At 38.7% G+C, this 16065-nt stretch overlaps 1 protein-coding gene across 1 annotated transcript in view; it reads left to right on the plus strand.

Moving 5' to 3' along the window:
* LOC140936531 (cyclin-dependent kinase 7-like) overlaps nt 1–8362 on the plus strand; it is a 9415-nt gene extending 1053 nt beyond the window's left edge. Inside the window, exons 3-12 of the mRNA XM_073386019.1 lie at nt 1409–1442; nt 2568–2635; nt 2722–2790; nt 2916–3026; nt 3223–3341; nt 4069–4168; nt 4719–4805; nt 6253–6402; nt 7011–7158; nt 7964–8362. Of these exons, the coding sequence (XP_073242120.1) occupies nt 1409–1442; nt 2568–2635; nt 2722–2790; nt 2916–3026; nt 3223–3341; nt 4069–4168; nt 4719–4805; nt 6253–6402; nt 7011–7158; nt 7964–7995 (918 nt within the window). The 3' untranslated portion in view covers nt 7996–8362. The remainder of the gene's footprint in view (nt 1–1408; nt 1443–2567; nt 2636–2721; nt 2791–2915; nt 3027–3222; nt 3342–4068; nt 4169–4718; nt 4806–6252; nt 6403–7010; nt 7159–7963) is intronic.
* Nucleotides 8363–16065: the final 7703 nt, after the last annotated feature.

Raw genomic sequence — 16065 nt, forward strand, 5'->3', positions numbered from 1 at the left:
TGAAAATCACAAGAATTAATTACCAGCAAGAAAAACCAGTCTATTCTAATCACAAAAATTAGTTCCTGCAAAACACAAAAGATTGCCAATCCGCAAAAATAAACTCCCGCAAAAATTTCATGCCACACAGTAGGTTTACCAGGTTGAAGTGTTATTCTGAAATAATTTGTAGAGGGGCTGCCATGATCAGCCTTTTAATTAAATTATGGGCACAACACAGCCAAAGCACAAGAGACACAAGAGATTTCTGGACGCGAGAGCTTTAATCACCAGCTGCTATTCGTCCTTTAAAATCTGACCAGCAAGTTGAGCAGATACATAACATTCTTCTCCTTTCTTTATCATTATTAATTTTCTTCAAACTGTCGACGCTACTCGGTTGCTACACTGCTTTGTATTCTAATCTTGCAGACAGGAGTTTCCTGTTACATTTGATCATATTTCTAAAGTTCATGAGTCTGTAAGAAGAACTGATCAAACTTGCATAGTGCTCAGTGTGTTGACAGCATTTCATTGCTTATGAAACCATCCAGTTTTCCCACACTGGGGCTGCAGAGAATTTGAATGATTAGTAAAAAGAGAATGCAGTCCCTCCTCCTCTTTTTCTCTTCTCGCTCGTGCGTTTGCCTGGCTCGTTCACACATAACATGCTCACCCATGGGACAAAATTATCCTGAGGGACTGCTAGCAGTTTACCATATCATCTACATTAATTAAAATATTTTTTTATTATTACCTAGTTACTCTTCTGTCACTCATTTATGCAGTTATTTAATATACAATAATTATAATATTAATAATAATATTATTTAATCTTAGTGAAGACCTCCCTGAAAACCACCCAATGTCACGAGAGCTTCCTCTATAAAGATTAGTTATTATTATCTCGCAGTTTAAAACTTTGGAATGCTGTCCACATTATGAGTAGTATAGGGCGCATAATGTAACTTACACCACTTGAGAAGCTATACTTAGAAGTAAAAAAAGGTCGGTGCAAAACCTAATACGATCCTAATATACATAATGATATGAATCTCTCTACTTAAAAACCCAATTTAGATTATTATTAAATTCTTATACTCTGTAAAACCTACGCAAAGACATGATGAGATAATTATCTCTACTGGAAGCCTGTTTAGAAAATTATTCAGTTTTTATTCTCTCATTATCTCTTATATACCTAAACAAGGCCATCATAATATGGTTATCTCTAGTAAAAGCCTATTTAGAATAATATCAAACTCTAATACTCTAAAAAATCTTAGTAAAAGCATCAGCAAACTTGTGTTTCTGGATTTCTAAAGGAAAAAAAACCTAAAAACTGGAGTCCTTAGCGCCCTAACTAATTATTATTATTATTATTATTATTATTATTATTAATTTTTGTCATTTGTGTTTTTTTTTTCAGATCAAACTTGGGCAGAGGAGTGAAGCAAAAGATGGTTAGGTTTTTAACATGATAAATTGAGTAGTAATTGTTCCATCAGTAGAACACTGTTAACTTGGACTCCGTTTATTCACTTTAGGTTAAAATTTACCCATTTACACCAAGTGAAGTGAGTTTTTTGTGTGTGTCCCCTGTTCTTCAAGTCCTGACCATGTTTCAGACCAAAAAATGTCATTTTAAATGCCCTCTTTTCATACCTGGCCTTTAAAATCCATACCTCTTTTCAGACCTGCAGGAGGTCATAAAATGCAACATACATGTTTTCATAGGCAAAAATTTTGTCGTCATTACTTGGATTAGAGCTTTGGAATTGAAATGACAAATATGTTTATACGCTCCTGTGATTCTCTCCAAAATGAGCAAAGGCTATATACCCCTTTTCATACTGAAATGGCACAAAAACAACATACCCTTTTGGCAGCACACATAAAGGCGTACCCCCCCCCCCCCCCCCCCCGCCACCCATAACGGGTATTTTTTCTGTAATTTCTGCTTTGTGCTTTTTTCAAGTGGGTCATTTATTAGTTTGCCTTTTGCAGTTGGAGAGAAAGTATTTGAAGGGGTGTCCATATTAAGTGGGTTGAATTTAGAGAAATTGTAAGGGCTTTCTTTCCTCAGGGACAAAGAAAACTGTCTGTAATAATGAGTTTTCCACATAAAACAGGTGTCCATAAAGTGTGGTTTCACTACGGGGTATTAGTTTAGACCAGTAATGGTCACCAAGTCTCTTTCCTAATAATTAATTGTTTATTTCAGGAATAAATAAAATCTCAGACATTTAAAAGAGCTTAGCCTAAGAAAACTACATTTTTCAGGCCACAGTAAATGCTAGAATCCTAGCTCCTTTTACTTAAGGGAGAAGACTTGAAATCAAATTAATCATGCAGGATAGGACTTCCAAATTAATCATGACTGCATTTTAACAGGGTTATTCTCAGTGTAAGGTAGATATTGTATTTTTAAGACTCCAGTTAAAACATTGTTTTTTTTATATGCAAATATTATTGCGGATCTCACATCAATGGTCTTTGGTATGACATTATTTATTTCACTCAGTTGAGTATTTGTGAAAAACAGAGAGCATTCTTATATTGAATGAAACTGTGTGACTTTTATGTAGGGATCAATAGAACTGCATTACGTGAAATCAAGCTTCTACAGGAACTCAAGCATCCCAACATCATTGGGGTAAGCATTTGATTTCCATGTATAGCACTACGTACTGATGCTCCACAATAAATTTACTGTTTTCATTTCTACTTTTTTTCTTTTAGCTTCTAGATGTATTTGGTCATAAATCAAACATCAGTCTTGTGTTTGATTTTATGGAGACAGATCTCGAGGTATCTCTTAAATATTTATCCTGAACAGTTAACTTATTAAAATATCAAATGCCTTTTAATCCATCATCAATTTCAATTCTTATTTTTACTAATAATTTGTCTCTTAAACTATTTATTGACATTAGGTTGTCATTAAAGACACAAGTATTGTTCTGACTCCTGCAAACATCAAAAGCTACATTATCATGACACTGCAAGGCCTGGAATATCTGCACATGAACTGGATTCTTCACAGGGTAAGTTATCTTATTGAGACCAGTCAAGAACTTAACGTAAATTGCTCAAGAGAGGTGTGCATAACTAGTCTTAGTGTTGACATTGACACTAAAATTAAAGATAATTTTTTCTTCTTGGAATTCAAGTCATTTACAGCTTACAAATTGAATGCTTACATTAAATTTGTAAAAGTTTGCATGTTCTTTACTTGTTTAGGATTTAAAACCCAACAACTTGCTGATTGATGACAAAGGTGTGCTGAAAATAGGTGATTTTGGACTTGCAAGATCATTTGGAAGTCCAACCAAGGTCTATACACATCAGGTGGTCACAAGGTGAAAATATATTCTGATATCTTGAAAATGTAAAGGGGAGAAATGGGAGATTCTATTAAGTTTCATGCATACAACATACATAATCTCACACCAAATAAGAAATATGTTGGCACCTGTTTAATGGTTTATAAACTAATGCTTGATACCATTTTGTGTCCTTCATGGTTTGTTTCCTTCACCATTAAATTTTTACTGTAGCGTCCATATACCCACATATCCCGTGCGTACAGCTGAAAACCAGAAAAATATATATTTTTCATTTCCTGGATTAAAGCATTTTCATCATTCAATCGGAATGAGTGATAACTTTTTGGCATTATATTAGTGTCTTTGTGTTATTGTCTCCTTTATCCTTTTATTACTCTATAAAGTTTAGCATACGGTCACTAGGAAACTTTATAGTGTTTGTGAGAAACAAAAATGTACCCCTCCCTCCCCCTGAAGCATTTTCCTTCATGTGCATTTCCAGCAAATGCCTTGCAGAAACGCAGGAAATGGCATTTCAGAGACTGTAAATTTAAAACTTTTCTGGGGGAATATACCCCCGACCTCCTTGTTTAGAGCACCATCAGTGCTTTAACTTTTCTTCCACTGTGTACACCTTCAAAATCTCATGCTCTACCCCTGTCTTGGTATTTGTGCTATTCACTAGTTTAAGTAAGCCCTAACTGGAATATATATAGCTCAAAATTTTTATATAACTTATGACTTTGTGATGATGATATAGGTGGTACCGATCACCAGAATTGTTATTTGGAGCAAGTATCTATGGTACAGGTGTTGATATGTGGGCTGTTGGCTGTATACTGGCTGAACTTCTTCTACGGGTGGGTGATCAATGTGTGTACACTGCAGCCTGTAACCCAATGCACTCCATAACATCATTTCAAAGCAGGCTTTTAGCCAGACATTGAAAATTGGCCGTCCAGAAGGCATGTTTTCCCATAAAATTATAAGAGAATAAGTACATTTTCCTTGTATTTCTTCCAAAAATGTCCGTCCATAGGACGGCTGGACGGCCTTCTGGCTAAAACCTTGTTTCAAAGTGTTGCGGCAGCTATGTGATAATTTTAAAACTAGTTGCAGTGTAGCAAATGTGGCTGGTTTAGTTATCTCTAAACTACATACCTCAGAACACTCCAGATTCACTTTCTGTTTTCTAACTGTAAGTTTTACTTTCAGAGAGACTCTTTTTCCAAACAGCGACCTTCCTTCCATGTAGAGAGTAGAATATGGATGTCTATCGTAGATAGATCTGCATTTACCTGTGTGGAGAATTGAAATTACAATGAAAAAAGAGAAGTAATTCTTAGTTCTATTGTTATATTTTTTATGTGCATCCAGACTTAAATGTTTTGGTACTTGCTTTCATTGAAGGTTCCATTCTTGCCTGGGAGCTCTGATTTAGATCAACTGAGTAAAATATTTGAGACCCTTGGAACACCATCAGAAGACTCTTGGCCAGTGAGTAATCATAATGTCAAATAACATAATAGCAAGTACATTAGAGCGATTTTTGAGTGACCTTCAAAAATGGTTTTGGTAAGTGTTCGTTATTTGTTTTATTAGCCTATGGATGAAAAGATCAAAACATGGACTCTTCATTTTCCTGCCAAAGAAAACCCTAATATGGAGAAGGCATTGTTCAATTGGCCAATCGTGTTGCAGTATGACGTCAAAACCAAGTATCGATTAATTAATTTCTACAAAGTTCTCGGGCATGAGATTTTTTCACCCAAGCATTCTCTTAAACCAACCAAAAGCCACAGACGTTTGTATCCGTTTGATAAACCAGTCAAGTCACTCTAATTCTGTTCGTTTGTTGTTTTTGTTTTGTTTTCGCGTTTTCATTTCAAGGTCATACCAAAATTGCTCTATCCCAACATACCAATGTTTTCAGCTCAACCAAATGAATATATCTTGAACCAGCTCAGGGTTTACTCAGTGGGAGGGGCACTCTACTGCAGCACTGGACATTGCAGCTTGGAAACCTGGGGGCCCAACCAATACTCAATGTCTTAGTTAACCCATTCCCTCCTGAGGTCCTCCTGGGACCAATCTAGTTGTAGCTAGTCAAGCCATTTTCCATTTGCAGCCTCAGGCTGTAGAGCCAGAAGTGCCCAAAGCACCATATTATAGTTTGAGCACTTTGTAGCCTTCTGTTTAAGACAAAAAATATCAGCTTCTGAAGTTCAGGCTTGCTGCCTCCCCCCATATTTCCCATACCCTCTTATTTTGGGGGAGGGTGGGTCATTAATATTCAAAACGAAGTCTAGGAAACAGACTTGTAATAAAAACTATTATTCTTGTGTGAGGGTACTAGCCCTATATTTAACCTTAAAATACAGGCCGAAAAAATCCAATGCTACAGTTTTGTATGATCGGTTTCTTTTAAGGTTTTTCTTCACTTTATGAGAAAGAAAGCTTTTAGGGTTACATGGAAGGAAGTGTAGGTACAGTAGGTGGGCAGTGGAACAAGATTTCATTGGGATTTTTGGGTCAACTTAACAATGTTTTTTGTCTTTTCTCCAGTATAATTTCTTGATTAAATCATGCTCATTCAAGCATGATTTAAAAGACCTCTTCCTATGCACAAGTTAAATGACCGTTAAAACTGAGGCATTACAAGCTGTACAAGGGATAGCAAAGGCAGTGATGGTCAGTTCAGGAGCGAATGGATGAAAATAACTTAGAAATGAAGGTATTGCCTTCACCTTCCTAATGGCTGATCCTTTGTACGGCTCAGATGCTTCTGCTTCAATAGTATCTTTACAGTAAATACAAATAAAACTTGAATAAAGTACCAGTAGGTTTTTTACTGCTACCAAACCTGCCGTCCTGCCCATAATTAATATTCTGTTCCCAAATTAATTTCATGATATAAAGCATTTGTTTTATCTCTACTGTCCAGGGTGTAACATCCTTACCAGACTACGTTGAGTTTAAAAAATTCCCAGGGATCCCTCTTAAGGACATTTTCTCTGCTGCCGGTGATGATCTTTTGGATCTGCTGGACAGATTACTGGATTGTAACCCTCTGGGACGAGTTAATGCCTCTCAGGTAAAGGTTTACCAGTATTGAAAGAGAAATACCCAAAATGGTGGAAAATTATATCAGTAGAATGCAAGCATTCAGCATTCCTCTCCTGAGTATATAATTACCGTATATTTCTAGGCTTTACCAAAGCTTCTTGTTCCTGATATCTTTGTCGTTGTTGTTAACTATATATTAAGTATTGTCTGCATAAATTTATTTCTTATATGACACCATTTATAGTGCAAGTTCTGAGACAGGCACTAGCTGGCATCTCTTTTTAAATGGTCAACCAAAAGAAATGAACAAGCCAAGGGCAAAATCAGTTTCAGTAAAGCCTATCCCAGCTTTTCCTCAGCTCCGTCTTACCATTAACCACTGCTTCTTGTGTCTTTTGCCTGCCTGTGTATTTAATTACACAGGAAAGGAGCGTTCATGAAAGCAAAGTGTGCAGTTTATATTGCAGTAGTTTGCAATAATGTTGCAATTATGATTTTTTAGGTGGAGACAATTCTTTTCTAAGCCACACGTGATCAACAATTTACTCTCCTGTAGTTCTGATTTGCTCATTTTTTGTAAATGTAAGAAACTTGATTTTCTTTGAAATGCTGGTTAATTCCCTGTACCTTTTTTAGGCTCTCAAGATGCCTTACTGTTCTAACAAGCCAGTACCCACCCCTGGTCATTTGCTACCACGCCCTAAATTACCAGGTGCTGCTGAGAGTAAGAAACAAGACGAAAACTCGCTAAAAAGAAAAATAATCGATTCTTTTCCTGATTCAGGTAATACGTTGTCTTTTTTAGAACTATAGTATTGATTGTAAGGGGGAAACCCCGAATTAAAATCCTAAATCAGCCCTAGCCTGGGAAAGAAGGCGACATTTGGCGACTGACAAATGACTGCAGAAATTCCATTTTTTTGACGTATCACTAACCAGATTTGGATGGCGACACCCCATCAGTATGGTATTTCTGCTCTCGTCCCTCTCGTCGCAAAATGTCGACTGCTCTCTCAGGGTAAATCACCAAGGCTTGATTAAGTTCAGTATAGCAGCAAAGTTTTACTGCCTCGTGGTGATATGCCAACTGAAGCGAGGTCTACACTATGTGGCAAATACCGTCGCGACGTCAAGCATTTAAAGAAGTTCTATACTGGATATTAAGTGGCCGGAAAAAGTCACTCAGTGTGTGAAAGTTCCTGAATAAAGTCGAAGCTTCGATTATTAAGTTGTGTCATTAGAAAGGTCTGGCACCAGTCAGGAGTAAGTAGGGCTGTCCCCACAAGAATTACAATTCAAACCTAAGTGGTGTTGTAAGTCCATTATGGCCTGCGAGCCAACTCGGGTGCGGTGGGCGGGAAGGGGGTTATAGATGAAAGGAGGCCTCCATCTTTTTAGCTTGCTTGCGCGTAATCTTTGACTTTTGAGAATTCCAAAATGACAGCTACTCCTTTCGCGCAGGAAATCCCAGCACCTTCTTCAGTCCTTTTGACCGCCTTTCTTCAGTCGATTTGTTTTTTTTCAATGTTCATTTCTTGTTGCTATTGCCCTTCATACCTTGAACAGTGTTTTCTTTTCCTTATTTTCAGGAACTATATCAGCTAAGAAATTAGTTTTCTAAGTTAAACACAAAAGAAAATCAACCAAGTACCAAGTGGCAACTCCAAGAACCCTCTCTCATGCTGTCTCTCTCGACCAACATCTCCGGCCTCCGTTGCGAGAGTTTATTCTCCTGCAGAAATTGGAAATCAAAGACCAAAAACGGTCAGTGAACAATCCAAGACGAACGCTGGATGCTGTTATGTTATTTAAAAGAGGAAACAGACAAGAAGGAAAGTGGAAACTCGCTTACTTCATTGATGGAAGGATATTGTCTCGTAATGAAAATAAAGACAACGAACTTGATATTCGACCGTGTGTCCGCGTTTTTTTTTTCCTTTGAATGAGAGGAACCATCGATTTTAAAATAAAGAAACAGTATTTAAAGATATTCACGATTGAGTTTTCTACACAACAATTAAAATATCTTTAATTGCAACAATAAACAATAGACATGAATGTTTGCTGAGATGTAGACTTTTGCAATACACTTCATTTTTCAGAATACTGTTTGTACTGCTCATTACGTTTAATATTCTTATTTTTTGATGATTTTAGGTTGAAGATATTCCTCTGATTATTCTTAGATTGTGCTGTATACCATACATTCGTATTACATGTACCTTTCATCGAACTGTTATTAGCTTCGAGCGTTTTTGCCTAGTCCAGGTTTTTATCGTTTCATTGGTTTTTTATTTTGCCGTTTTGGGAAAGGAAGAATTGTCAGTATACAGTTTAATTACAAATGTTTAACACGTAAAAATTATCTCAGACCCTGACCACAACTATCCAAGCAACGCCTGTCTTGATTTAACAAGCGCATTTCTGAGGTGATAACCGAGAACAGAAGAAAACCGGCTGTCATTGGTAGCGGTGATTGGTGGAAGGGCGTGGACGCCCTATCGCAGCGTCGGAGGTCATCGTCGATAAATTTGGACAACAACTCTCTCCTTCGTCTGAACGACTACTTCGCCAACCTGTGCTATGATGACAGCTACGTCAGACCTATTGATATGGATATCCCGGACAGTGTAAAGCCCCCGGAAATATCTGAGCGGTGTGTGTGGAATACTTTAGTTGATGTAAAGAAAACGGCAACGGGACCAGATAACCTCCCGTACTGGATCTGGAAAGACTGTGCTGAGCTACTCACACCTGTCGTTACCCATGTTTGGAATTTGTCGCTTTCTACTCATACATGGCCGGACTCTTGGAAGAGGGCAAATGTTAATCCTCTCCCCAAAGTGGACATGCCTTTAGAGGACTCAGACTACCGTGGTATCAATGTTACTCCCGTTATTGCGCGGTTGTTTGAGAAGGTCGTGTATCGTACGCAAGCACAGTCAGTCATTGAGAACAATCTGAGCCACACCCAATTTGCATATAGACAGGCGGGTAATTGCACAAATGCTTTGCTCGCTATCCAGCACCAGACATACAAGTATTTAGACAGTAGTGGCTGTAGCGCAGTGCGAATTTTTACTGTGGACTTCAGTAAGGCCTTCGATTTTGTGAACCATACTATTTTGTCTGCCAAACTGAAACAGCTACCCCTAAATCCGTACATTATCAATTGGTATCAGAGTTTCCTCTATGCAAGACAACAACGTGTTGTTAGCTATAATTTTTTAGGACATTGGAAATCTGTCAATAGAGGAACCACACAAGGTAGTGTAAGCGGACCGTATCTTTTTAATATATTTTTGAATGACTTGGAGATCTTCTTTAATGGTTGCCCTGTTCTTTTTAAATACGCCGACGATTCCACTATAGTTTCGCCTATCACTAGGAACCGTGACCCGTCTGCCGACTTAGTAGGACAGTTCTTAACCTGGTGCAAAGACAAAAAAATGGTCTGCAACCCTAGTAAATGTAAAGAGCTGGTTGTTAGAAAGAAAAATCACAATGTACTCTACTCTCCAATTAACAATATTCCTCAATGTAATAGCTTCGTTTTACTAGGAGTAACTCTACAGAGTGACGGGAAATTCAATGAGCATGTAAGAACCAAGCTTGTCAAAGCAAACAAGTGTTTACACGTCCTACGAACACTAAGAAAGGAACACTACTCTCAGGCAGAGATAGATCGCCTTTTTATATCTATTGTTTTACCTAATTTTAGCTATGCGCTTTCAGTCTATGGGGCATCGGAATCCGATCTTACGGTTATACAAAATTTTTTAGACCGATGCCATAAACGCCGTTTTATTTCATTTCCAGTTTTTATCAAGAATCTTTTAAATAAACAAGACCAAAACATTTTAAAGAAATTAATATCAACGGATTGCCACCCACTAAAAGATATAATTTCTGTCCAGAAGACTTATGTACATAATCTTAGGAAAAAAGGCTGCGTACGCCCAAAAATTAATACAGAGCGTTTTATGAACACCTTTGTAAATAGGTTGATTTTTAAGCCCCATTCATTGTAATGATACACTTTTTTAATATATACATATAACGTAGATATTTTTATCATAGTTTTTATCTTCTCTTATTGTAACATAAGATATGTAGTTTTATCTTTTGGTGAAATAAAGACTCATTATTTATTATTTATTATTACTATCCATTCCGGATATTTTCTGAAAACGGATTTTTTGTTCTCCGTTTTCTAAAAAATATGCGTCCACGCGTAGCGTATTTGAATTGTTTTATCACTTCCTTATGAAAACGTTGAAACGATGAAAGTACGATTATAGCATCCCATACATGCACAGTAGTATATGATAGTAATATGATGTATAAAACCATCGTACAGTGGAACCCTACCTTACGGCCACCTCGGTAATCTGGCCGCGTCATTTCGTTATTACGGCCACTTTTTTTCGGCCCGGCTACACGATCATACATTTTCATATAAAAAAAAACACGTAAATGTCGTCATCCGTTAATACGGCCAACGGCCACATTTCTGAATCCCAAACAGTCAGTGGCGTAGCCAGCCCTTAGACCTACAATTTTTTTGGTTTGATCACTCTACCGCTTGTAATAAATTATACGTGCAATTTTCAGGATATGTAGAAATGAAAATCAGGCAGGCCTACAACTTGTTGAAAAGCTGGCTACGCCCCTGACAGGAGAATCTTATATAACTTCACTCCTAATTCGATCATCTTATATTGTTTTTAGACTACACATAGTTAGTAGAGGGGGACTATGGACTACAGTACACTTAAAATCCATTTGTGGCGGTTAAATAGCCGTTATTTTAAAGTGTTTTATGTACTAAAGGAAAGTTTCAGGTAGTTTTTACAATTACTGTACACGATGTCTCCGGTTGATTCTGGGAAAGAGGGTGGTTCAAGTTTTTACGGCTGTTAAGTCATGAAGTTTGACCCTGTCCCGGTAAAACGGCCTTTTTTTTACCCATTGATGACCTTATTGACACGGTTCCTCTGTATTCAAAAACCTCCGTTTTCGTCCGTCCACACGTAAAGCAGAAGCCGGCGTTTTCAAAAATGTTCACCCTGGGAACCATTTTCGAAAACCCCGTGTATATGTGGACGAACTGGGCTAAAACGGAAGGAAGAAATCTCCGTTTTTTAAAAAATGTCCGGAGGCTTGTGGACGGGGCCTCAGCCTCGAGTTTATTTTTTAAAATACCCCGAAACTTTCAGCCTCGACAATAAATTCTTCCCGGGTTTCTTATAACATAAAAAGAGCCTCCGAGCCTTACGTTCTAGCAGTAGAAACATTGCCGTAATGCATCGGTCAAATCGAAGCTTCAACATGCCCCCCCCCCCCCGGGCATACCCCGGGCATTTGACACCTTTGCCGTCCCGGGGAGGAGGGAATTTGATTATCAGAGTCTTCCAGGGGGTGGGCATCCTCGGAGACCCAGGGGCAGTTAGTCGGGTCGATAAAATGTTCGTGGTGAAAGTTTACTGTAAGATCGAGACGAGCCCCTGGGCACTTACTCTTACCGAACCAGTTCCAGAAGCGTTTGAATTGCCTGCTTCTGATTGGTCAGAAAAAAATTTTTCTGGCCAATCAGAAGCAGGCATTTCAAACGCTTCTGGAACTGGTTCGGTAAGAGTAAGTGCCCAGGGGCTCGTCTCGATCTTACAGTAAACTTTCACCACGAACATTTTATCGACCCGACTAACTGCCCCTGGGTCTCCGAGGATGGGGGGTGGGGAATTTGATCCCCATGCTTTAGGGGTGGGGAATTTGAACTGCACCCTCGATTTCATGTAAAATCTTTGGCGTGGTAAGATATCATGGGGGACGCGGTGTTAGAGGATTTTCGTGGAAAAGATTGTGCCTTTGTGGCCAATTGGTTACAAGGAGAGGGCTTAAACAAGCTTTGTGCCGTATTTGAAGTATTTAAATTTTAAAATTTTTAATTGGATGCAGGCTTTGAATGTATGAATGTATTTTATTGTTGTGTTTACAATGAAATACAATACCTATACCGGCGATAAAATAAAATAAAAAGCTCAGGTCAACTACTTTGACCGATTCTAAGTATGTTCATTAATAAGGTGAGCAATGATGCATGTCAGTGAAATGGTCATGATGTAGTAATCTCAATAGGTGGGATCTTTTTTTATAGAACGCTTTGTATGTTGCATGATGAAGAAAAGCTGAGCATTCAGTGACCTTGTAGCAGCGATTTCCGCCGCTTTGCACGAGACGTTTGTTCGTAGTGAATACGCTAACAGTGTTTCTCAGTTTTTGTTATATTTATAAAAATTTTGTTCGGCAACTGGAGGCGTTTCCACCATCCTTCTGTCATTTTTGTGCCTGTGAAATGTCCCCGGGGTGGGGGCATTTGATCACCTGAATGGACCCTAGTGTGGGGCATTTGAACGGCATTTTGACCCGGGTAGGGGGGAATTTGAACAATAATTTTCAAAAAAGTCAAATGCCCGGGGGGTTGCCCGGGGGGGCATGTTGAAGCTTCGATTTGACCGATACATAATGTTTATGGTCTTGTTTAAGATGTCATATCACTTTTCACACCTGTTATTCATAATTTGTAACTACTTAGGTCTAGCCTTTTCACGGACCTTCTGATTTCCCTTAAGATCCAGCTCGTGTACGAAAAAAAAAACTGCGGCGGGGGATATATTGGCCGCTTGCTAAAGGGCTTGAATTCCTCGAAAAAAAATGAAAGAAAACTTGAAGTCTACTAAGACAGACTATCAGGAGCACCCAACGACTGAATGTTTCCAAATACGTCAGAAGTGTCTCAAATGGTTTTGGCTATGCGTGCAATCTTAGGGCCTGTTTACATGGGGGTGGGGGACCCCAGATATAGGTGAGGTAACATGTGGCGGGTACCCTACCTAAGCGGGTTACCTCACCTACCTGCATGGGGTCCCCCACCCACATGTAAAAAGGCCCTTGCTACCTTAGCTACCCTGATGAGTGCGGTCGGACGTTCGAGCACATGGATCAGCCGTACATTCTTTAGAAGATTTTAGGGGACGTTTTGTATTAATATCGAAATTTTTAGAAGACCTTTTATAAAAGTAATTACAACACTATCTTGGTAATAAAATGTGAAAAACACAACCTCCGAAAATCGTGGGTAAGTTGGTATAAAAACTCCAAATATCTAAGACAAAATGATTATCCAGCATATATTTAGCCTTCCTCGAGATTTAGAAATTTCAAGGCGATATTTGCGTCTTCGAACAGCTTCGGATGCCCCTGAAACGATGTAACTACCGTGTGGTATGAAAGAGATTTTCGCGGATCGAAAGAGGTCTACGAAGAATGCTACCCCGCTAAGCATCATCATGGAAAGTCAGACTTTTCAATCCTGTGGCTACTGGCTAAGCGAAAGAAAAGGGGAAGGTACAGGGCACGCAGGCAACTGTTGTGCAGGCACCCGGATGCGCGATGCCGCCAATAGGGAGCTTAAACAACGACGACGTCGACGGCAACGACAACGGCAAAAATACAATAGGTTTAGGGCCTGTTTACATGGAGGTAGGGGACCACAGGTAGGTGAGGTAACCCGCTATAGGTGGAGTAACCCGCTCGTCCATATAATCTCTCACATGATAGGTGGGGTGACCCGCCACGTGTTATCTCACCTATCTGGAGTCCTCCACCTCCATGTAAACAGGCTGTTAGATTGGAAGAACAACAACTTTGCACGTGCATCACGCTTTTTTGTACGTTTCTTAGCCGTCGTTCCACGACTACAACGTGAAAGTGCCTAATTTCACGTTTTGTGGAGGACTGGAACACACGACAACAAGTATTTATCTTTTCCTGAACTTTTATACAGTCCTTTAGAATTCAACTCCAAAAAAAAATTTGACAGCATTTGACGAATGGAACAAGATGGAATAAGCGCGATAAAGTTTTAGGCAGCGCTAATTCACTTTTTGAGTGACGTTTTCGTAGCCGTCTCCGTCGTCGTTGCTTAAGGGACCGGGAAGGACTGGTAAACTAAAGTGGACGCTCGAGTTAACTCGCTTTGTCGACGCGCTCTCGAGAATGAATTGCAAATCGATTCTCGCCGAAGAAAATTTTATCGATCATCAAGCGACAACAATTTGCCGTCTGTCTCCTCTGAATTGATTAAACATTTTTGACAACTTACGATGAATCACGTGGCATAACATTTACGTTGCTCCTTTATGAGGTGAAATTAATTAGTTAATTAAAACAGGAGTGTTTGAAGTATGAATCAGTGTCCGGAGAGCGACAGGTATTTTAGACATTTTAGGTGGGTTGTAATGCTTGAACATTAGGACCTATAAGTTCACAAAAGAAACCTAGATATTATTCTCATGTGCGTTTCAATTGCTTTGGTTTAGTGTCCTCTCTGAAATAGTAATGTCTCCTGCTTCAAAAGCTCCGGCAAACTCCACACGGAATTCTCGGTCAGTAGGGCGACTTTTGCGGAAAACGTCCCCATGCAAGATGAATTTATCTAAAGAGAAAGAAGAACTTAAACGGCTTAACGATCGTTTTGCGGCCTACATAGAGAAAGTCAGAACTTTAGAGGAGGAAAATAACAGGATTAAAAAGAATAGACGGTAAGTAAAGGTACTGAAAGCAAGCCTGCATTTGCTCGAGTTTCTCTTTCAACTTCTCTTTTAGGTCAATCTTACATAAGTCAGGGAGAATTACTTGCATATTGAAGAAACACTGTAAATGTTAAAACACTTTCAGGCCGTCTCGTAGACTGTACGACTGAAATTCAGGCTAGGGTTTAGAGCAAAGAATTAGACGACAAGCATATTACTGAATATATATTTCCGCCGAATACAAACTTCATCTTGGCATAGTTTTCAATAGTTATCAGCCCAAAGTAAAGTCGATTATTATTATTATTATTATTATTATTATTATTATTATTATTATTATTATTATTATTATTATTATTACCACTACGTTGTTTGATGTGTCTTTGCAGTTGTCTTTTTAAGCAATAGACCACACTTTCTATGGGTTTACCGGCGTGATAACCCACGCGGGATGTTGGGAGAACACGAGAAAAGCTTGTAAATCACGAGCCGAAGGCGAGTGATTTACAAGCTTTTCGAGTGTTCTCCCAACATCCCAAGTGGGTTATCACGCCGGTAAACCCATAGAAAGTGTGGTCTATTGCTTTTATAAAATAACTTTTAGTAGAATGGACTATTTTAGGTAAAAAATATGGTTCTAGTACCGTGATCAAGTCACGTCTTCTCTCTAAAGTCATCATAAGCCAATCATGACTCACGATTTAATAGCGTTGAACTTTCTCAAAACTCAGTTCAGTCAAACAACAAACAGCAGCACTTCAAAACACGAGTTTTTGCGCTCATTACATGATAACTTATGAAAACTGTTTTACAGGAAAAGTCAACACATATTCATGCGAACGTACAATGAAAGAATACGTTCATGGTTTGTTTACTACAGAAGTAGAAATTAATTGAACATCAGACTGTACGCAGCTGTACTTTGTTGAGTCTATCCGTAAGAATTTCGTTGTTACAGACGGAACTGGCAGCTATTGTAATAGAGGACTTCATTCACTTTTAACAAGCCGCAGTGGTTTAAGATCTGTTTTCTGGACTTTATTATGATCAAGAAATGCTGCGGTAACGACGTGGCTGCATTTGCCAAGTTGTCGCAT

Source organism: Porites lutea, chromosome 5 (assembly GCF_958299795.1).
Source record: "Porites lutea chromosome 5, jaPorLute2.1, whole genome shotgun sequence".
Taxonomy (NCBI): Eukaryota; Metazoa; Cnidaria; class Anthozoa; order Scleractinia; family Poritidae; genus Porites; species Porites lutea.